Consider the following 24417-nt stretch of genomic DNA (forward strand, 5'->3'; position numbering starts at 1 on the left):
ACCAGTTAAATGCTTTATTTTAGAAAATAAATGTTCACAGAGTTTTTGAGCAAAAATGCATTGACACAAACAACTTACAAATCACCCGTTGTGATTTCTGTACTTTGATAACTTTTCAAAATAGGAAAGGATGGGAGTGAGATGGCGGAGGGAGGAATGAGTGTGCTACCTGAAATCCTGCATTAAGATCACAGTCTCTGCCTCTGTACCTGTGAAGGTCTCTAAGGGAGCTAGTTATAGTTTTGGAATAGTTGCTGTGTTTCTAGCCCAAAGTTCCTACTGGCATCATTAAAATAAAATAGAACAGCAGTGTCCCATTCTCTTTATTCTTGCTAGCACAAGGTGTTTGAATTAGAAAACCACAGTGGCCAGCCTTTGCTTGAAAACAGTTTTAGAGTTCTGCATTTTATTTATTTATTTTTTTAAAAGATTTTATTTATTTATCAGAGAGTGGGGGGGGGGGAGAGCGAGCACAGGCAGACAGAATGGCAGGCAGAGGCAGAGGGAGAAGCAGGCTCCCTGCCGAGCAAGGTGCCCGATGTGGGACTCGATCCCAGGACACTGGGATCATGACCCGAGCGGAAGGCAGCTGCTCAACCAACTGAGCCACCCAGCCATCCCTAGAGTTCTGCATTTTAAAACCCAGTTTGATCTTCCGTTGGTTGCATTCTCCCTCATTGTGAAAAAGGAAATGGTATAGTCTATTTACTACACACACTTACTGGAACCTACCTCGTACTTTGTCTAGTCTCTCATTCTCCCCCAAGCTCTTTAGTTAGGCATTGGGTCTGGTATAGGCATCAGGGAGTCAGCAGTGACCCCAGATACTGTCCCCAGGATGCTCACTGCAGTGTCTGTCAGAGGGGCAGCTAGTGTATTTTCAGACTCGAGGCCCTGCAAAAGGACCCAGTGCAGAAAATCCCTTGTAATTATTTCCAGGTGGTGGGAGGGCAGTCAGTAAGGTCTTAAAACCAAAAACAAGGTAGGTCTTCTAAATGCTATAATAAAAATCAACTTGAGAAGCGTAATTTCAGCAAAGCATGCTTTATACATTATGCTGACAATTCTTGTCTATCAAGCCGAGGGTTATGTAAGTACAGTATGTACATAAATCCTTAGAATTGTCCTGTACTCGGTGAGTTCTTGGCCAAAAACACACAGCCAGTGAGGGTGGTTAGATCCAGGATCCTGGCCCAGTCTATCTACAACCTGAGGCCATGCTCTTAACTACCATCCTGTACTGAATCGGTCAGCTTTACAACTTCCCTGTTCAAAGGAAACCACGAGTTAGCCAAGTAGAGAAAGCATTTACAAAGTCATAACAGGGTATGTGTCATGCTGCAGCAGCCTGTGCTATCTCCCATAAACCACGATTCCTGCTGGTGGAGAAATGCGTTGGCTTTCCTGGGGCAGGAAGGCACTTGAGTGTATGTGGGAGTGTGGAAGTCTGCAGCACGAAGAAAACTCTTTGTCTTTCCCACTGAAGAAATGTATGGTCTGAAGCTAATTTATCACCCCTGATTTATTTATCTCCTCAGTTTCATTGTCTACAGAATCGGCATAATTATTTCTGCCTTTGGAGAGAGATTCATTTATTCAGTAACTTGTTGTCCGGGAGGACTTGAGACATGGCAGATACCAAGATGAATGAGGCAGACAGAGCGGTTCGTGTGGTACACACCCAAGGAGAGACGTAAACGTTAGTGGAACAGAATAGTTTAGAAGTGGACTCACTGTTGATGAGAAGAAGACAAGACAATCCATTGAAAAAATGATAGTCTTTTTTAGAAATGGTGCTGAACTAACCGGATATCCATATGGGGGAAAACTGAACCTCAGTCCTTACCTCATGCCATACAGATACACACAGCAAATACGGGAATGAATCAGTGTAAACATGAGGCACAAGGGAACTTCTGGAGATGGTGGAAACATTCCATATTTTGTTTATTGTGGTAGTTACATAGTTATATACATTTGTCAATATCCACTACAGTGTTTACCTAAAATGGGCAGATTTCATTGTCAATTATACCATAGTAAAGTTGATTTTATTTTATTTTTATTTTTATTTTTATTTTTTTAAGATTTTATTTGTTTATTTGACAGAGATCGCAAGTAGGCAGAGAGGCAGGCAGAGAGGTGGGGGGAAGCAGACTTTCTGCCCAGCAGAGAACCCGATGCAGGACTCAATCCCAGGACCCTGAGTCCATGACCTGAGCAGAAGGCAGAGGCTTTAACCTACTGAGCCACCCAGGCACCCGTAAAGTTGATTTTAAAAAAGAATCATATCCCGTCACTCCTTTGCTTAAAATTTTCCAGTGAATGTTAGGTAAATCCAAACTCCTTACTCTGTCCTACAAAGTCCTAGGTGATCTGCACCTTTCTACTCTGACCATCCTATAGTGTTCCATTTGCTTTTGTTCTTCCTGGAATGCTCTTCTCCCAGATCTAGGTATGGCTGATTCCTGAAGCAGCTGTAGCCCAGGGGCCACCTCCTCAGGGAAGTTCTCCCTGATTACCTGACTTCGCATTTGAGTATCCTGTGGTGTGTTTTCCGAAGTGTGCATCATTAGCCGAAATTCTTATTTACCTAATATTTATTTATTGTCTGTTTTTCCCCATGAAAATATAATATCCACAGAACAGGAGAGATACGTCTTATCTACTCTTCTATCTCCAGGATCTGTAATAACGCCTGCCTAAGAGTTCATGTGCAGTAACTATTTAAAAAAATAATATAATACAGTAATAAAAAGGGTAAGGCATTCAGATTCTATAACGTAGACAATGCAGAAATACTGAAGGTTGCTAAGTAAAAAAATGGCACCATAGAATTTGTGTCGCAGAATGGTTATAGGGATTGGATTGGGAACCGGGGTAAGACCAAAGGCAGGCAGTTTATCTAGAAGGCAGCCACACCATTTCTGGTAAGGAGAAGAGAGGGGGGCTAACCTGAGCCTCAGAAAGAGGACACAAGGGATGGAACAAGCCAAGCAACACTTAAGAGATGGGGTCAGCAACCTGTAGCTACATTCTGAGAGACCCAGGGTCACAGTGGAATTGAGGATTCTGTCCATGCATACCTGAGCTAATGATGGTGCCCTGAACTGATAGAAGGGATGTGGGAAATGTAGCGTAGTTAGCAGATGAGTTTGGCTTGGGAGTGTTAATTTTGAGTTACCTGCAAAACATCCTCCTAAAGCTGCTCCGTGCTCCGTGTTACAGCTGGTAACACCTGTCAGAAATTCAGGAAGGAGTCAGGACTGAGGACAGGGATTTGAGACTTCTTAAATAAAGGCATGAAAATAGAACTTGGGTAATAGCTGAGGGTAAAAAGAGAAGAGGGCCAATGATGAAACTCTGGGGGTTAACTGCCTTGTAAGGACTGGAAAGAGGAAGAGGAACCAGTGAAGAATAATGAGAGGGGTTAAGAGGAATGGAGTGTGGAAGCCAGGGAAGGAACTTTGTTCGTAAGAGTGGCAATTGCCACAGAGCTCCGGCAAGAGAAAGACTGAAAACTTGGCAACGTGCAGTGACTGGTGACTTGAGCAAGAGCTGTTTCAAGTAAAGAGCAGGCAAAATGCGGAATGTAGTTCTTTGAGGAGTGAGTGGCAAGGGAGGGGGAGGAGGGAGTGAGGATAAGATGCAGAGGATTCTTTCCAAAAGGTGGCACAGTAGGAATTCGTGCCTGCACAACCTAGTAGGAGAAGGCGGTCTTTTGAGAAAGGTAAGGATACCACTGGGCTAAGGTGCTTGATTCAAAAGCTTAAGGAGTCTATGGGCATCTTGGGAAAAGGATACCGAATGGACTCAGCACTGATACAGAGATTACCAGATATCACTGAGGGCCTGGCGGGGGTTGAGGTGGTTCTTTTAGTTTGGTAGTAATGAGGTGGTGGTGTGATTCTTTCCAGGAGGTGCACCAGCCTCCTGGGTACAGGCCCCGGGATGACAAGTGATCAGCTTGATCACAGTTGCATCCTGGCACAGTAGTTGTGGCGGAAGGATGGGGTGAGGATATTGGGGACTGTGGTCCATGTGATTGGGTCTAGGCTGAGACAGAAGTGGAGCATGCAGGTTGGGATGGGGAGTGGAGATCGAGACTGAGGAAAATGGAAGAGCTAGCAAGTTCAGTGAGGGGAGTCAGAGATCTGGAAGAATGGGCGGGTACAGCTAAAGATGGTAGAACTTCAGAACTACTTGGCACTTTGGAACTTAGAGTGTGGAGAGATGAAAGGTCCAGGGTGTGGCTACATGATTTGTGGATGAAATGGAAGATAGAGATGTAAGTGAAGGTTAGACCTTTGGACGTGAGAAGTGTAGCCACCACAATGTCACCCCACTTCTACTAATTTTCCCCTGCCTCCGGGAGACGGATGAAGACCGAAACCAGGGAATTCAGTGAGTGATCACGGGTTGGTGGATGGCAGTTAATGTGGAACAGAGGGAGCTAGATGGGCTGAAGCTCAAAAGAGCATGAGCATTTGCCTGAAAAGGGGGAAGCCATATGTAGAAGCCGTAATGGGGAGTGAGGAGAACGCCAGACTGATTCCAGTAGAGCCCTCGCAAATGCTGGCAGCACGCAAGCTGGGGCCACTGAAATCAGCTAGAAGGAAAGAGAAGAGGGGAAGAAGGACCCCAGGTGAACAGTCAGGTCATCCGCAATAGCAGCAGGTGACAGGGCAGAAGGAGACCTTAGCATGCTAAATGAAGGAAGCCTGAATTGGTTTGGGAACTCTCAGAAGTCATGTGATACAAATTTAACATACAAAGCCTATATTTGTTCCTACTAAGAGCCATATGTTTCAATAGCAAACATAACAAAATTACACTCTTACGATTTCTGTGGAAAAATATACCTTAACATTCGGAACATCTTCTCGTTTGTGTGTTTGAAAATGATAGAAGTGTATATTTTACATGGGTTTCTAACATTTTATAAATAAAGTATTAACGTTTGAATGCTAGTATTTATGTGTGTGGGTTTTTGTTTGTTTGTTTGTTTTTTAAACAGGTTCTTAATCAGGAACCAACTCTATGGATCCAGGACAGGCTTGTCCCACGGCCTGCTCTGAACAGCTTGCTGTCCGATAGAAGATTCCCATCGGCAAACCATCTCTGTTGCCTTATAGAGCAAGCAAAGAAGATGGATCGATTGAAGAACCATCTGCCTGTGTGCTTTCTACCTACTGTGCCCTTTTTAATCCTAGTATCCACTCTCGCGACTGCTAAGAGTGTGACTAATAGCACTTTAAATGGCACTGACGGGGTCTCGGGCTCTGTGCCTGTCATCATTGCCAGAACTGACCATATCATAGTCAAGGAGGGGAACAGTGCCTTGATCAACTGTAGTGTTCATGGCATCCCTGATCCACAATTCAAGTGGTATAATTCCGTTGGCAAGCTGCTGCAGGACGACGAGGGGAAGGAGCAAGGAGGAGGTAGGCTTTCACGTTGTGTCAGATGTCATCGAATAGAAACAGACGCTGGAAGCCACACGGAGAATGTTAGTTGCTCTTATTCAAGTCCTTTAAAGATCTCGTTCTGTCTTCTTTGCTAAGGCAAGAGAGAGAAATAATATATCGTTAAGGATTCAAAGCAGTAATTAATTCATAGTCTTCACTCTGCCACTCAGAAGACCAAGGGCAAACATAAAAGTCTCTTAAAAGGCTTCTTGGAATTTTATAGTATAATGCATACAAAATGTTACAGGGGCGAATGTAAAGTGGATTTCCCATTAGTATACGTTCCATTTATAAGGGAGTTTTATTTCGTTTCATGGGGCCGGCTCTAGTATTCAGTATAGCAGTTTATGGTTAAGCGTCAGTTTAATTCATTGACTGTGGATTTAAGGACCACACTTCCTAAAAGAAGTCTCTGTGCAAAGTTGTCAGCCGCTGACTAGAGATGGCTCTGTGCTCCCCAAGACCTGGCTGAAGTTTCTAGATTGTCTCTTGCAGCTGAGGCCAAGACAGAGGGAGGATTCAAGAGCAAGAAATAACATGTGGCAATAGGGGAGTGTTTGGTTTTTAATGAGTGCCTTTCTGGCCAAGAAATGTGAATCACCTACCTAAGCACCAAGCTTGCTTCAGGAAAGTCTTGATTGAGATGGGAGAGGTACTTGTCTGAAAACCCAAGCCTGCTTTAATTGATCTGAAGGAGTTAATGTGCTTTCTCAAGCATTTATTGTGTGCAGTAGGGGGCTGAGGGTGGGGGAGTAAAACGACCCTTGTTCCTGAAGCAGCAGCTTACTAGTTTCTGTCACCTTTCATTCATATTGTACTTCCCAGTCCACACCCTTTGACCAATGAGTAATCCCCAGAGAGTTTCTGCTGCAAGAAAACCTACACTCTTAATCTCTGTCCCTCATTTCATCTTCTGTACTCTGAAAAATAGTAGAAGCTAATGTCTTAGGTCTTCTTGGGAGCTGAGTGAATGGCGTTTTCTTACAATTACATGTGGTTGAGGCCACTAGCAGTCCAGCTCCCTGGGACGTGGGGTTTCCTTATAGTGCTCTCATTACATTGCTTTTGGTTAGCCATCCAAGGATGTATAGTATGACAAAGCTTCTTCTCTTAATGTTATATATCACATGTGTATCTATTGGTTTAACCTAGGAGAGCAGAACTCTTTGCCCACCAAGTAAAATTATGGGTTAAAAATTTGGATTACACTTGGAGACAGTGTAATCCAAATCCCTCTTTTACCCACATTTCCCAGGGTCCTACTGTTACTAAGTGGCTTTGACTAGAACCTTCACTACTGATGATGAGAAGATGAGACACCACCACCCCTTAGCCCACAGGTGGTTTCCATTCCTCCCGTTCCTTCCTCCTAGACTCCCAAGTCAAAAGGAAGTGATATCACACTTGTGAGGGGGCAGTCACCGTGGTAACATACACACTCTCCAGTCCCTGTACCTCATCAGATCTCTCCGCAAGCTGGGCCACTGTGAGGAATAACAAGGTAACTGAAGTGAGGGGAACAAGGACTCCAGACCTGCATCTGCCTTTCACATGGACGTGGAAGCACAGGTTATGCCGGGTACCCAGGAGCTGGGGCTGGGGCCCCGAGCCCCTGAGTCTTAGAGGGGAAGACAACTGTGGGAACTTTTGAGCGCTGGGCCTGAATTTCAGGCGCAATATTTTGAGGGCATTCCTGAAGTAGTACCTTTCTCCTTCAAAGAGATCCCCTGTTGCCTCCATTGAAAAGGTCCTTTCAGCTGTTGACTCAGTCCGGCAAGCACACGGTGCACCTTGCCTTCTCTACTTGTGTCCTGCCTGGGAAGCTGGCCTAGAGGGAAGCCCCACATGGCTTAATTGCCCTTTGTTTTGTGGGTGCTCAGGCGACCCTATGGTAACAGCCTGTCCCAGACCCTGGAAGCAGGGGTAGCCACCAAAAGCCTTTGGCGCAGACACCTGCTCCGTCAGAAGCCAGTGCTTGCGTCACTGTGCAGCCGGCAGTATTGCTGATAAGCCAGTTAGCTGTTTTTGAATCTCGTAAGGAAGATGCGCTGCTGACTTTTAAAAAGAACTCATTATACTAGTACTTGATGTTCCAACTCAGCTTTTGTGTTACGATGCGTAGTGATAGTTGGAACATCAGTAACACAGGGTAATACAGAAATGACTACACCTAACCAAGCAGGATACAAGAAAGCAGAAATGAGTCCTCATCATGCAGTATTCGAATTTTAGTGCTCAAATGGCCTATTAGAGGACCCATAAGTCTTTAATTCAATTTCTGATGGGGAAAATGCCCATATTATGACTATGGACAAAAATTTCAGTTTTCTGGCTTAGTCTAGAAGTTTAAATAGAGCAGTGTTTCCCTTATAACTCAACAAAGAGGTAATTGAATGTAGTATGAAAAATGATGCTAATATTCCAGAACATTACCTAGATACAATGGACTACTGTTAAACCAAACTAACAAAATTAATGCAATTTTCATTAATAATCCCTACCATTGAATAAGCCCCCCATACCAAGTTTCAGATACTATTTCTAATCCTTACAACACATGTGATGGGTAGATGTTACTAATCTTTATGCATAGAGATGAGGAACCAGGTAAACAGGATATTACACAACCAGTGTGTGGCCAAGTGTGTGTGTATTCTCCTCTGCCCAGCCAGTATCTGCTCACCCTTTAGGTCTTGGTAGGCGAAAACCATTGAAGAGCATTGAACCCAGATGGGGTGAGTGCGAGAAGTCTTCCTGGATGGAAAGCGCACGGTGATCACCCCCATCACAGTCACAGATGGGTTAGGATGCATGCTACCTCGTGTACACACGACCTATGCGTGCACACACCCATCGTCAGAATCCAGGAACACACCACCATTAGCATGGAAAGGAGGAATGTCATTTCTTGGTTATGCTGGAGAAGTGAGATCGCTATTATTCATGCCAGCACTGCCAGTCCTAGAAAGAATGGGGCTATTTCCTGTAGGAGCCGCAGCTGCTTTGCCTTGGTTCACTGGTGCTTGTGACTTAAAGTCTGCAGGATCAGGAGAGGCTAACGTGTAATCTATTTCTGGAGGAGGACTTTATTTTCTTCTTCCTTTGGTAGTTCACCGAAGGACATGTTGGGGGTGGTCCACCAACCACATTACAGAAATAACTCAGAATTCGAGTAACATGCATAACCACAAATGGCCACAGACTGCACTGTTTTCAAATTTCCTTCTGCTAGAGGTGAGTAGAAATAGATAGTTGTCAGAAAGTATTATGAGAAAAGACCCAGTTATTTCAGGTACGAATTAGCCAGTGTATTTTTCTGTGCTTTCTTGCTCTGATTTTAAGCCATGTAAATGCACATTAGCATCTTTATCAGATGATAAATAGCAAGCATTTCAAGAAAGTCAGCTGGTATAGGCCTTGGTAAACACGTCTGGCTTGTTAGTGATTACGTTTGAAATTCAAGTTAGGTTTGAGACTTGCTGTGGGTTTGTCTCCATAGCCTTGCTGCATTCTTTCACCAAAAATATTGAAGAAAAATAGAACAATCTTTGAAAGTAAACATGCACAGAGTAAACTGAGCTGAACTGCTTAGAGTTCACAGGTGTCACAACTGGAATTCATGGTTACAAGTTTTGCATTTCTTGTCACTCCATTGTTTTTTATCTCCACTTTTCAGGTATTTTGAATAGACTATGAAACGCTTATTAGCTATTTCTGCAAGGGACAGCAAGCTGTGCCATAGCTTCGACCTCCCTGCTTACTATATGTAGAAGGAGGTCCATTTCCACCTGGAAGGTAAATTATTCTTTGCCTCCAAGATCGGCGTGAAGTAGCTAGCTCATTAAATCCTGAAAATGTGCTGAATTCTTCTTTTAGTAGATTCACTAAGATGAAAAAATCAACTTATCAAAGGCTTAAAACAAGATTGATGTAATTATGAATATATTGTGGGGAATTCAGAAGAATCACACAAGAGTCTTTGAGCAAGTGCCTCAACTTTCCTGAGCATCAGTTTTTGTATCTGTAAAATAGAGGCAATCCTTTTTTATTAGCAGGTGGGGCTGAGAGTCTTAAATAAACTATTGTATATGAAATGTTTTGGATAGTTACCTGGAGCACACCAAGCTGTCCATGGCAGCTGCTCTCACTGTTATTGGTAATACTGTCCTGTGTTGTCACAGTAATAGATTCCAAGGGCTTAAATCTATGTTTCATAGTCCAGTGTGTTTTTGAAAAGACAGGAAATAATTTTCTGGGTGATTTCTTATTCTCTAGCTCAGTTTCTCAACCTTAAAAGCGTTTAATTGATACAAAAATTTTTATGTCCCTTAAAAGTTATTGGAAATTTCAAAACAAGGTTGTGACTGCAAGGTTAGCAGGTCTGGAACCCTCTTCTCCCTCAGAGACTTAGCCTTGCCCCAACATCACTCTTGGGTACAAAGGGCCCATTGATAACCAGTAATGCTTCTATCTCTGAGAAGGCCATATATGTGCAGATTACTAAGCATATCATGCACAAGATAAACTTCACATTTGCCAAAACCAGTGGTTCTCAGTAGGGGCCTGTTTTCCACCCAGCAGCCATTTGGCAAAGTCTGGAGATACTCTTCGTTTGTCATAACTTGGGGGAGGAGAAGGAGGAAGGGGGAGATGATACTGCTGGCATCTGGTGGGCAGAAGGGAGGAACGCTGCTAAGCATCCTATAATGCAAAGGATAGAATTACTGGGCACAAAACATCAGTGGCGTCAAAGCTGAGAAACCCTGATCTAACCCAAAGAAGCAAGCAATTCTCAGCTAACTAAAGAATCGTTCCAAAGTAGATCTTCAGGTCAGTTGTTTGAACCCATTAAGTATTTTCCCACAAAAGTGGTTTAATTTAAAGTTATTTTGGTTCACTGAGCCATTTCAAGGGCCAACCTGATAACCACCATCGATAGTTATTCTTTAATGAGGTGTGCTCTCTTTGGGATATGAATTCAGAGTGCTCTACTCTCAGCTGTGAAAAGACCCTTCCAGACCCATCTCAGATAAGGATGACAGCTGAGAGTCCCCAAATGGAAGTTATTTATGTGAACCCAGTGTAGGGTGCTCTTGTCTTGGAAAACCACCTGTAGCTCTTCTCAGAAAAGACTGTTGTTCGCCTCCATGGAATTACATGCTTGGCACTTTTTTAAAAAATTAAGATCACCAGATCAAATTAGCTAGAGGGTCAGTTGTTTCCTTAGCCAGGAAATGCAAAGACAATAGGTCCTCGTCAGATATTATTTATACCTTTAAGCAGAGCGTCACTGCAGGCTCTGAACAGCGTGGCCTCCCCACCCCACACCTTTCGGCGCTGAAAACTGAGCAAAGCCAGTATTATCCCAGGCCACCTTTGCTCCACGTGAAATAGGAAATAGCTTGTTAGAACTGCCCTAGTACACTCTGAAGAGGTCTCTTGGGAGGACTGGGGAGTGGGAGCGGGGACAGGGAGAGGTACAAGAGCTCTCGCAGCCTGCAGTGTTTATAACCAGAGTCTTGGCAGTGGCTTCAAGGAGCTGTCATCTCCTGCAGAAGCCTTATAACAGGTGCAACCATGCAGTGCTAAATTTGTTTTCAACTAGGCTTTTAAAAAATTATTTTTATTAACATATAATGTATTATTAGCCCCAGGGGTACAGGCCTGTGCATCATCAGGCTTACACATTTCACAGCACTCACCACAGCACATACCCCCCGCAATGTCCATACCTCAACCACCCTCAATTATGTTTTGTAAAAAGATGTGGGTCCTTTGTCATCAGCGGTCTGTATTTCACATATTGGACAAGAAGTGCCACGTTTATAGGCACTACCCACATGTGCATTTTAGTCTTATTTGAAGAGTGTCAATTCAACATGTTTCTCATTCGAGTGAACCTTGTACTCCATTTATGTCAGCATAAACATTTCTTGGAACTCTTACCACATAAAAATGTTTACAGATTTTTTTTTTAAAGATTTTATTTATGTATTTGACAGACAGAGATCACAAGTAGGCAGAGGCAGGCAGAGAGAGGGGAGGAAGCAGGCTCCCCGCTGAGCAGAGAGCCCAATGCGGGGCTCGATCCCAGGACCCTAAGATCATGACCTGAGCCGAAGGCAGTGGCTTAACCCGCTGAGCCACCCAGGCGCCCCACCACATAAAAATGTTTAAAGCTGGTTTCAAGAAAGTAACCTACTTATTTTGGCCAATTGAACCCCCTCTAAAAAGCATGGGCATGTAAGGCTCCAGAGCCTTCTCCAAATGGGATTGTGAATAGAGCTTTAATCTTTTCAAACCACTTAACAGATAAACTATACATAAACTTGTTTCCACATTCCCAGAAAGCTATCACCAGAGAAGAAGAAATCCTTATCTAATGAGTAATCTGCAGGAGATTCTAAGAGCTTGGTATTTGGGCATAATTGTTGATGTCTGATGTTCCATGGTCCTCAGGAAAAGCTGGGGAAGTGTTGGATTGCAGTGGACATGGTGTTTGAAGGAAGCTATAATTACAGTTTCTTTGTAGGTTGTGCTCTCACTTTCTTTGTAGTTCTTTAGTTCTAGAAGGTATACGGACGCTGCTCATTTCTCTACAGCACGAATTTGGTCAGAAGTTGCATGAACCATAGCTCTGATCCGGGGCCATACTGTGGCTGGACACCGAGGCACAGTCACTGTGACAGGTTTGACATATGATGCCATATTTGACTGCAGCCATATGACGCCATATTGCCTTGCTTCTCATTACCGGACGGTCTGCCTGACGCTGTCCCAGTGACATGACATTGTACTTTGTGGAGCGGCCTCCCCGCTGCATGTGTGTATGCCCCACAGTGAGCATAGTGGTATCGGGTCAGCCACCCTCCTGGCTTGGGACCAAGGTTATTATGGTTTATCCCAGGGGATGTTGGCAGGGGAAGAAAGTTCTGGAGCTATGTCCCTGGGAGAAAAACTATCTTGAAAAGGAGATTTTTTTTTTTTTGTTACCTCAGTTTTCTTATATTCATTAATATTTTTCCAGTCAAGTTAAGGCTTGTCTGATTTGAAGAATTTCAAGAAATCTAAAAGTGGGTCACAGATTATATTCATTCTGAATTTCTCCAGATGCCTCCATATCAACCTTCCAAAAGTTTTGCCAACTCCTGCCTGCAGTGTGTGTGAGCGTCCCTTTTCCCCATTCTCTCAACATCATGTCTAATCAGTGCCTCCCCACTTTTCCTGGCATTCTGAAAGCTTAAAATGTTACCTTTTAAAAAATTACTTTGATCTCTTTCAGTTTCTCTGTAATGTAATCCTTAGTGATTTTTATATTTAGACACTATATTTTTTCTGTGACCTATCCATATGTTTTCTCCATTTTTTTCTTTTGGGTTATTTATCTTGATTTATAGGAGTTCTTTTTGTTCTATACTGATGAAGCATTGTCAAATATTAGCATTTTCTCCCTGTCATTTGCATTTTTTTTTAAAGATTTTATTTATTTATTTGACAGAGAGAGATTACAAGTAGGCAGAGAGGCAGGCAGAGAGAGAGAGGAGGAAGCAGGCTCCCCGCTGAGCAGAGAGCCCGATGCGGGACTCGATCCCAGGACCCTGGGATCATGACCTGAGCCGAAGGCAGCGGCTTAACACACTGAGCCACCCAGGCGCCCTGTCATTTGCATTTAATTTTATTTAGTATGACATATTCTGTAGTGTAAAAACTTTTAATTGCAGAGAAATCCGGTGTTTTCCTTTAGTATTTCTGGGATTCTCATGATGCTTTAAAAGGCCCTCCTATTCCCAGTTTGTAAAAATGTTCTTATATGCTCTATTAATTTTGTACTTTCAATTTACATTTAGATCTTCAGAATACTTAGAACTTTATTTTTATGTATCACACAAAATAGGAGTATAACTTTATTTTCTTTTAAATGAATAGTCAATTATCCTGAAATTCTTTTCCCTGCTGATTTAAAATATCTTCCTTATTTTTTAAAATTCCCATGCTTATCAGCATCTGCTTCTGGACTTTTCTGATTTTCTTGACTGGTTTAATCAGAGGTCAGAGAAGGCTTTCTCAGGGAGTGCAATGAGAGGTGAGGTGCTATCTAAACTGGGCTAAGAATGTGTAAGGTAAGGGCTTGGAGTGAGGAGGGAAGAGAGCTTTCCAGGCAGAGAGAAAAGCATGTGGGAAGGTCCTGTGGCAGCTCGAAGAAATGAAATAAGGCTAGCTTGTCAGGGGGAAGTCCTGCAGGGCAAGGGGTTCCTGTTCTCCCACAGGATAAATAGGAAACTCTTAAGCACTGGGATAATTGACTCTGCATTCCTCTTATCCCTGTCTCCACCCTACCCCTTCTCTTTGGTGTTTGTCGGTCAGCTGGAGGAGCAGTGTCTGGCTTCCCTCTTTTGCTCATACCCTCATGGCGTCCCCTTCCTGTCTGTATCCCCCAGCCTGCCCTCACCCCATACCTTTCTAAGAAGCTGGTGCTCAGCCCCACTCCCCTGGGCCAGTGTCTCTGCCAAGTGATCCACAGTTGTTTGTAGCTGTCGATGTCCCTTCTTGGGCTGGATGATTTTCTCGTCAGGGATCTTACTCATCTTCGTATTTGCACAGTCTAGCATAGAACCCAGTGCAAATGCAATTTACCCAGTAATATTTGTTGACTAAAGGCATGAACAAGATTTTAAAAAGATCACTGCCCTTCTAAAAATGTCAGCCTTTTCTTTTTTCTCTTTTTTTTTTTTTCTGTGCCACGTAATAGACACTGCAATGACAGCTAAGAAATATCTGTTAGCTTTTCTCTTTGCAAAGGAGGGATTGTCCGCACACTACTTCTGTTCGCATGTGGGAGATTTTCACGTGTGGTTTTGCTGTCTGGAGTTTCTTGGGAAGACTGTGACAGATTCCTTGGCAAACTCTGGTCTCCAGTAGAGGAGACTCCAGCATCCCTCTCCTACTGTGTGTGGCAGTATTTTATCATGAAGCCTTCAGGTGAGGGTCCCCTTACAGGACCACAGCTGGTGGAGAGGAGTTGGGGGAAGAGCTTTCTGAAAGATGAGCCACCATCTGAGCGAGGCACAGGACGTGAATAAGTGAACCACTGTCAAGGGCTTTAGAGAAACATTTTGCACATCATCTTTGGTAATATATTCAGAAAGTCGTGGTTAAACAACCGCCTCTTTCTTTCCTCTAAAGTCATTGCATGTAGAACGGACTTGGCATCGGCTGCTGACATTTTAGGTTTTTATTTGTGAAGTGATGCAGCTTAATGAAAATTCAACACATAAGTTTGACATTCCCACTCAATTACCATCTTAAATACATGAGAACAGCACTGTATCTCCACTCCATGTATAGCCCTGATGGTTTCCTGAGACAGTCATTGTGGGTTATTTTTGTTTCTTTAAAGTTAAAGCCAAAGTCAGGACCCTTCCAGAACGAGTCTCAGGGCAGGGTATTTATAGACAGAGGTGAATGGCAGTGTGCAGCAGAGAAAATGCTCTCAAGATGATCCCAGCTGCTGTGTTCCATATGGAGATTCTTTGTGTGTCTGGGCCTGAAGATGTGGGAGATACTCTCAGTGTGCAGTTTATGCCATCTTCCTATTTTTCAGGGCTCCAAATGGTAGTAGAACATGCAGAAAGCTTTATTTTGTACTAATCAAAGGTCAGGCTTAGACTGAGAGGAAATCTGTAGTCTTAGGATCAGCCTTTAAAAAAAAAAAGATACAGATATACATCACCTTTGAGGTTGGTATCTTAGCTTTTCTGACACTGTAGTCTTTGGAAGTGTGTGTGTGTGTGTGTGTGTGTGTGTGTTGGCTACCAAAGACCTGCTTTGTGACCCATAACAATTAGAATACAGTTATCACTGAACTATTTATTATGTAGGTATGAAAATAAAGCTGTTTATAGTGCCATCGGATGCCTGCCTTCTCAGTTTAGTGTTCTTGTTTGCATTTCTTCTCCTACAGCCCAGGTTCCAATTATTTTGGAGGTAATTCCTCCATAAAAGGAGTGGCCATGGGTGGTTAGGAGGTAACAATTTGGCCGTCACCATTCCCCATACAAATCACCTCACCTTGCCCTCTTCCATGCTTTCTCTGTTATATTTTCCAACAAAAGAAGGAAGGTAAATTTGAGAAACTACTATTGAGTATAGTCTGTAAATCTCTAGAACCAAGTACCTTACACATCCCCAATAAGCTTTCAGTCATCTAGAGCTTTTTTCCTATGCCTGCTGTCGTCCACTTCCGTGAAACATGTAAATTTTAAGAAAGTCAGTGGATAATTTCCCTTGCCTCAGATCATTTCCATATTTGAATAGATCTGCAGCTGAACTATCAAAATCCAAGTTCAGGGAACAAAGAGGGTAGAAGGCTTGCCCCAGCCCCATCTAAATGAGAGGTTTCGTAGACTGGGTGCCTAGGTTTGTCTGTTAAGACACAGTCACAAGAAACTGAAAATTCACTAGATTTTCCAAACCAGTGTTTTCTATGCTTGGGGAAAATACACTGGCTGAATTGTTAGAAAAGGGTTACTCAGGGACACCAGGAACCACTCTCCACAGATGTTCTTTCAGAAAGCGAAGTAATGGGACAGCATAAAACGAGAGGCGCCCTGCCAGATCCAGCTTGGCTAGCAAGGAGAAGGAACTGCAGGCCCTCAGAAGGCACCTTGCTGCTCTGCCTAGCTTTCTGAAGAATGTTCCTTGGACCAGAAGATGCTGGAAAAAAGAAGGCCCTCTTTTGCCTCCTTCCATAGTCACTTAGGTGCTCACAAATTTAAAGTAGGGTGGGGAAGGGAACATGAACATGTTGCTTGTTGCTTTGGGGAAATACCAGACTTCTAAAAAAATGAAAAGTCACCGCCAGAAGGGGAAGAAACAAGAAAACAATGCAGGTCAAGAATAGATGCTTAAAAGGGAAACTGATGTTAACTTACCTCATCTCTCAGGAGAGGTTCCTCCAGTTGGCTTAGGGAACTGGAGCGCTTTTATGGAGAACTACCTGCCTGCCTGCTCCTCAGAACTCCCAGGGACTTGATCTGGACCTTCCTTTCTCTGTAGGACAGTATAGGGAGCTCGTAGGATTTCAGAAAGCATCAGACCCAAGACCTGGCAGCCAAACATTGTGTCATGTTTCCCGGGGGTCTTCTGACATGTGGGCGCACAGGCAAACTAAGAGTCAGTCCCAACTAAAGAGTTTCTCCTGATTCAGAGAGCTTCATTGCCAGGGCAACACTAGATCCTTTCCAGGCCATAGAAGGAAATAAGAATTGCACTTACCAACAAGCATTCCCCATTATGTGAGGCTTCTTTTCAACTTGATGGGTCTATAATTTGCAAGGCTAAAACAAATTGATAGTAATTCATGCCCAGCCTCTGAAGGTTCACATTGTTAGCTTGTAGCTTTTAAGTACTATAAACAAGTCCTTGTAAATTCTCAAAATTAAGGATATGTTAAATTTTAGTTAACTGAGGTCATACAAGGATAACTCCAACCTCAAATACGAGAAACCCAGGTAAACAATTACAATTTAATTAACTTACTGCAGATTTTATGTTGATCCTAAAATACCTTATATTCTGAGATGCATTAAACTCCCCAGTGAACTTATATCCAGCAGAGCCATGCTCACAGGCAGGTTAGAAAACCAGATGCTACATTTACAGCATTCTTTAACAGCACAAGATTTTCCAGATGGTTTATTTTTCCTATTTTTCACAAAGCCGTGGCAATTCATAGTATAGTTTTGGGATTAAGGATATAGCCTTTTGAACTTGAGTTCTTTAGCTAGCTCTGCTCCTTCCAAACTTGGTGACCTGGGGAAGGTGGTTTAACCTAACACCACCTTCGTTTTTTCATCCTGAGAAGGGGAGCCAGGATTCATACCTGCCTCATTGGAGTTGTTGTGAAGATGAAATGAGTTAGTATACGTCACTGTCTGGTGCATGGTAAAGGTCCATTGTCATTATCATTTGTAGTAGTAGAAGCAGCAGCAGCGGTCGTAGCAAGAGTTGTTTTTAGTAACGTGAGAGTTCATAGACACTTTGGTGGGACCTGTATGTCCTTGGTTGAATTCTCCACTCTTCCTTCCAGCAGGAAAATGGCAGATGCACGACAGCGGCCTCCTGAACATCACCAAGGTGTCTTTTTCGGACCGAGGTAAATACACGTGTGTTGCTTCTAACGTCCATGGCACTGTGAACAACACGGTGACCCTGAGAGTCATCTTTACCTCTGGAGACATGGGCGTCTACTACATGGTTGTCTGCCTCGTGGCCTTCACTGTTGTCATGATCCTGAACATCACCCGCCTCTGCATGATGAGCAGCCACCTGAAGAAGACCGAGAAAGCTATCAACGAGTTCTTTAGGACAGAAGGCGCCGAGAAGTTGCAAAAGGCATTTGAGATTGCCAAGCGGATCCCCATCATCACCTCAGCCAAAACTCTAGAGCTTGCCAAAGTCACCCAGTTCAAAACCATGGAGTTTGCCCGCTACATTGAAGAGCTTGCCAGGAGTGTGCCTCTGCCTCCCCTCATTATGAACTGTAGGACTATCATGGAGGAAATCATGGAAGTGGTTGGGCTGGAGGAGCAGGGGCAGAATTTTGTGCGGCATACTCCAGAAGGCCAGGAGGCCTCTGACAGGGATGAGGTTTACACGATCCCCAACTCCCTGAAGAGAAGTGACTCGCCCACCGCTGACTCGGACGCCTCGTCGCTGCATGAGCAGCCCCAGCAAATTGCCATCAAGGTGTCTGTGCACCCGCAGTCCAAAAAAGATCCCGTGGGTGACCCAGATGGTGTACAGTTTGAAGTCAAAGATGAAGAGGAGACAGAACCGTCTGCTGAACATTCCCCAGAAACTGCAGAGCCTTCTACGGATATAACCTCCACGGAGCTAACATCTGAAGAACCAACGCCTGTTGAGGTATTAGATCGAGTCCTGCCACCAGCCCACCTGGAAACTGCAGAGCCAGCGGTGGCACATGACAAAAACACCTGCATTATTTATGAAAGCCATGTCTAATATCAACTACGAAAAGCTATGCATATCAAGAAAATCAGGGGCTGCTCCTTGTAGTGCAGATGTAGTACGCACTTGCCGCTAAGCCTTACCAGGAGACTCTCATCCCTTAGGTAGGAGTGATGCCATTTTCAAAGGGGAAACTCCTGAGTGCAGGTATGATGTGACTGGAATTTCCCCAGTAGAAAAGGATGCGAGAAACATCAGGGTGCAGAATCGATAATACTGGACAGAAGGCGTCTGTCCACCTGATACGAATTTTAGAGGCTCTTCTCTGCCAAATACCTTAATGGGTGATGCCCTTTTGGCAAAGAAAATATTACTATAAGATATTCTGAGCTCAAGAGCCCTGTCCAATGCACACTGCATTGCTTTTCCTTTAAAAAAAAAATATAGGTCTGCTACAGTAGCAAATGCACGTACATGGGTTTGTTGCACTTTCTTCTCAGTTTTTATTCCTGTCATTATTCCTTTATAATGGAGTAGTCGATATAGAAATACTAATTGCTCTTTCCGGTTTAGTCCTCTTGGCCACTTTGTCCTTATTTTCCCCTTGAACATGTACCTCACAGACTTTGGTATCAGTCACTCTAGTAGCAGGGCTGATATCTATAAGTCAAGTTGTAATGTTCCATAGTTACTAGGCTCATTATTTTTGTCACTTCCCAAGCCCACTTTCACACATCACTTTTTTTTTTTTTTTTTTTTTTTTTGGTTTCCAGTGAAGCTGCTATTGTGAAACTGAGAAAACCTTTGTCCAGGAATAGCACTTTAATGGCCAAATAAAAATGTGTTTACCTGTCCAGTTCTGAGAGCCTTTTGGTGAGCTCAACTGAAGTATGGAGGGAGATGGTAAAAGGTTGAATATACCCATATTACCCATGAAAACTGCTCTTTTTATGGTTACATAACATCATCCTACAAAGAAAAACAGATTCTTTGTTTGGAAAATGTATTGCTTCCAAGGACAGAGGCATTTGATGAATCCCTGCAGGTTGTAGAGTTTTGGCTTCCCCGGAGGGCTTGCAGGGACATATGCCTTTGGGTAACTCGAACACTGCATCTGGGGCAGCAAAAGAAAGATCTGTGAGGCCGTGTAACCAGGTCCTTTTGTGGACCACACTTTTATGAACCACAGAGCTAACTCATTAGTCTTGAAGGGGAGCGTGAAAGGTTAGAAAAAATGGTGTAGTTGTGTCATCAAATTTCATGTGAGATTGTGGAATTATTTTTTAGTCTTACAAGAAAGCAGTTGTACGTGAGACTGAATGATGATGGAAAGAAGAAAAAGTCGGTCTATGTAAAGGCCAACACCTTACCTGACCGTGCCAATAACCAACTGCCTGACTTTGGGCAGGTCTGGGTCTCAGTTTCCTTTTGTCAGAGGAGAGAGACTAGATGTACTCTGAGCACCATCTAAATGGTCTCACTCTCACAGAACCAAATAAATATCATCATGCTTTTCTCTTTCCAGGTACTTAACAGATTTTTACTTTCTACTCTGGGGTTCAGCTCACGTTGTTTATGCTGCAGGACTTACTCAAAGAGGATCAATTTCAAATAATCATAGCATTTTAAGCAAGTTATGGCTGTTCTCTCCCAAACCATCATTAGGATCACTTTCATAGTTGAAATTTAATCATGGTGAGAATGAGTGGTATTTCATTTTCACTTAGAACCTTAAAGTTTTAAAGGTCATGGCCACATCAAGTGATGGGGTCATGACACTGGAGGTTATACAGGCCACGCTGGTACTGAGAGCAGACCCAGATGTTTAGTCCTCACTCTGTCTCTATCTGGATGAGTGACCTTGGACAACTCCCTTCCCCTCTCCAGGGTTTAGTCTTTCTCTTCTGCAGAATATGGGTGTTGTGCTTGATGAGTCACAAGATCCCTTCTAGCTCAGACATCTACTGCTTTCTAGAAAGTTTGTAATATGCCAAGATGGAATGGCCTGTACTCAAGAGACAAACAACATTGGGAGCAAAACACAGAGACAGGAGATTGGTTGCTTTTGTGGTCCTGATTTTTACAAGAAATGTGTCTGGCTCTGGAGCCAGAGGACGGTGGGTTTGGCTTTAGGGGTGGCTTCTTCATTCATAGATAACTCATGTGGAAGGCACTCTGACAAGACCTGGAGTTTGGTCAGACATCACTTGGCCAGGAAGGAACCGCTGGCATCCAGTTAGAAGTGTCTTGGGTGATCATGGAAAGCAACTAGTAGTTCAGCAGTCAGGAGAAACCATGACTCCCGATGGGCTCTCTGGCTAGGGTTTTATGTATTCGTGTTGCAAACCAGCTTTATCTCCACCTCTCAGAATATAAACATTATCCACTTGTCATGGAGGTCAGCAGATTCTTAGTATGGATCTAGGTGTCCAAAACAAGAACAGAGATTTAAGCTCACTTTGTGATATTATGTGAATTTTTCCCCATTCTGTTCAGTTCTCATTCCATTTAAACCCATGTGCAGATTTCCACATGGAAATTACAGGAGAAGGCATCAGTACGATCTAGACATTGATTAGGAATTAAAAATGTAAAATCAGCAGATATTTTTATGAAGCAGGAGCAGAAATGTGTGACCAAAGAATGTTCCAGATTGGTTTTAGCTTCTTAAGACTGGGGAGATGATTATACAGATTTTCCAAACTTTTCCCTTCTGAGGCATCAAGAAGCTCTTGACACAATAATGGCCAACCTAAAAGGAGGTTGGTTTACAATGGAGATTGCTCCTTCCTGAAATTCTGCGCTCTTCCTATCCATCTTACAGCTTCTTTATGAGAGAAAGGCTCTCCTTCTAGAATATAAAATGCAGAAAGACCTCGTGACTTTCAGCTGATTTTTCAAAGATAAACTGTTCAGCTTCATAGAAATGCATAGAAGTATGGCTGTAGGTGTGTGTGCTTGTGTGCACGCATGCGCATCAGGCTCATTTGGGCAGTTTTAAAACCTTAACACTAAATCCCAAGCCATGTCCTTTGGGTCTTATGTAGTCATTCTCAATATCACACAGTTTCTGGTTTCTGAGTCATAACTCTAACAACTTTTTTTCTTGAAATTCTGAAAATGATTCAGATACATGTGCATATTTAATTCACTTAGATGACCTGTAAACTTGGACGGTATTTATTCTAAATGGAAAAAAAATTTTTATACTGAAAAATCTATGTAATTTATAATGGTTTTCTTTTATATATTATATTTTCATATATTTAGGGCACATCTACTGTTCTCATCTTTTTGTATATCATACTCGGCAAAAAAAATATTAATACTTGACTAAAATCTCTAGGAACCAAATGTGACATATAACGTATAGAAATTACTCTAAAAAGATCTGAATGTTCTCACTCATCCCAACCATTATTGTGCCATTACATCTGGAAGGATTTGTCTCAGATGCTTGTGAACATTCCTTTTTTTTCAAAAGTGAGGTTAAAAGGCCTGACATCCCACAAGGGATTCTGGAATCTCCATCCTCCCCTTACCTTTTGTATTGTTTGTTTCATTTTTAACTGTAGAAGTCTGTGTTGTTTACGTTTCCCTTTGAAGGGCAAAGGTGAGATAAGAAAGCAATTTGACAAAAAAAACTGAATTGAACTACGGCTGTGTAAATTATTTAATGGACTGATGACATGTTTGAAGTCTAATGCTTGGATTGTTATTTGTCGGTGATCTAGGATCTGCTCAGCTCTTTAGCACATGAAGAAAATGTAAGGCACAAAGAGTATTTGCATGTTGTGAACAGGCACCCTCTCAGTGTAGTGCAGCCAACACAAATCAGCCTAACTATAGAAACACCCATCCCAGCCACTGGAGACGCGGTTTTAGAAAGGCAAATCGACAACTTTTATTCGCAGATTGAAATACAGTGTTGTACTGTGCTAAAACTCTTACTGGCGGCCCCTATGGTTCTGTTCACAGGGGATTTCCTCTCAGTGTTTCATTTGGGAAGAAAATGGGACATTTAACTTATCTTTCATATACTCTATTTTATAATCAGCACAGTCACTCTGTGACTATTCTGCACCTATCTTCACAGATCCTTTTGGCATTCCCTTAAGATTATAATCCCTGTTTCTAGTCTTCCTTTTTAAACTAATTTACTGGTACTCTTTCAGCCTACCAAATTTCATTGTATATTCACACACATATTTTGAGCACCTGATACCTTCAAGAAACTAGACATTGTGACATGCACCTATTCAGTTAAAAATCCCTCAGTAGATAACAAAGTTCATTTTCCTAATGACTTTTTTTTTTAGGGTTTCTACAGTGATTAGCCAGGTTTGGATTCAACAAATCAATGGTGGGGGGAAAAAATCAAAAGAAACTTGCTTAGTATGTTTTCCAAAGGACTGAGTGTGTGTCTGTTTCACAGAAAGAATCATCTGAGGGGGATAATGATCTTTGAGATTTTAGAGATACCAATTTTAAGGGGGCTAATACTTAGAATACCACAATCAAAACCGAAGCTGTTAGGGAATGTAAAAATAGAAAACAAATAGCTCTAAGAATATTCTGGCATAAATTGATTTTATTTAACCAGTAATGAAAACCTTCAGATGTATCTGTCAGACACCATAGAGCTGCTTACAATGAGTTAGGGTCGAAGAAGATGCTTGCTTGCACTTAGGTTTTGGCTTGCTATAGCTCTAGTTCTGGATGTCCTTTTTTAAAATTGGAAAATAAGATGAAAAACTTTATCTGAGCAAAATGTCAAACTGTTGATTTCGTGAACTATGAATGTTCACTTTTTAAAAATAATTTAAAGATACAAACAAATGACTTTTAAGTTGATGTTATAGTAGCAAAACAAAAACCATGTGTTCCATCCTGTATTTTGATTGTTGCTTTAATAAAGGATTTGCGCAGGTGTGTGGATTATGTGTCATGTCCCACCTGAAGGACATTTGATTGTGGCCTGATTTACTCTTTCCAGTGGTAGGACATCTGTCACCAATTCTTTTCTCTACCTTTTGCATCCATGACATATCTGGAGAGGAAAAAAAAAGGAAAAAGGAAATAATTTATATGTAAAACTGCAAAATTTATCCAAATTCAGAGACTTCAACTCCATCTTAACAAACTTTGTAGCAGTGCCTTTTTATCTTTATCAAGAAATCATTTTTAACATGTAACATCAAGCATTCTGTAGAGAATCAGAAAGGCCAGGAAACTCATATACTCAACATTCCACAGAAGGTATGAGTAATAGATCTGCCTAGACACCACCTAGACAACAACCAAATCCAGGTCAAATCCAAGAACATGCTAAGTAGGTTCCTTGTGACAATCCCTAAGAAAACAAGAAAAAGGGCACTACCAAACGGGAAAGCAAGACAAAAAGAGCAGAAAGTAATTTACAGCAGACTGAAGAGGCAAACAAAATAACTGAGTTATCCAATAAACTATGCATATAACTAACCATTCCGAGGTTCTCCCAAGCGAAAAAACAGTCTAAGAGAATTATGCTGGCATTAAGGGAAGAATTAACAATGATTGTGTCATTACGAAAGAGAAAATAGGAAAGTTTTGTGCTAACCAGGTAACTTTGGTGCATATTTTCAGACCTGGAGCAAAGAGTTGCTCAATTTTTTGCAGGTTTTGGAGTGCTATGGACCTTAATCAAGGGAGCTAGGTAAAGATTAATATGAATTGGAGTGATTTTCAAATAAGCATATAGTCACTGAGTGGGAAAATAAATGTGAAGTTATCTGATTCGCTTATCTTTTTTACAATGTGCCTACAGGTAGTCATTCAGCGTGGCTTGAAAATCTCTGATAAATGGGGAGCTCATTTCCTCCTGCAGTAGCATATTCCACTGTGGCTGGGTTTTAAGTGATGAGTCAAATTAAAGTGGTACCACACTGGTCCTAGAGCTACCTGGAGCTGAAAGTGTGAGTTAGTCTTGCCACAATAAAAT

General features: G+C 42.4%; 1 protein-coding gene across 2 annotated transcripts in view; it reads left to right on the forward strand.

The window, feature by feature from the left end:
* Nucleotides 1–23367, forward strand: part of MFAP3L (microfibril associated protein 3 like) — a 39755-nt gene extending 16388 nt beyond the window's left edge. For both annotated transcript variants that reach the window (XM_059374073.1, XM_059374063.1), the window contains exons 2-3: nt 5018–5444; nt 17557–23367. In XM_059374073.1, coding sequence (XP_059230056.1) covers nt 5150–5444; nt 17557–18491 — 1230 coding nt within the window. In that variant the 5' untranslated portion in view covers nt 5018–5149 and the 3' untranslated portion in view covers nt 18492–23367. The remainder of the gene's footprint in view (nt 1–5017; nt 5445–17556) is intronic.
* The last annotated feature ends 1050 nt before the right edge of the window (nt 23368–24417 follow it).

Source organism: Mustela nigripes, chromosome 1 (assembly GCF_022355385.1).
Source record: "Mustela nigripes isolate SB6536 chromosome 1, MUSNIG.SB6536, whole genome shotgun sequence".
Classification (NCBI taxonomy): Eukaryota; Metazoa; Chordata; class Mammalia; order Carnivora; family Mustelidae; genus Mustela; species Mustela nigripes.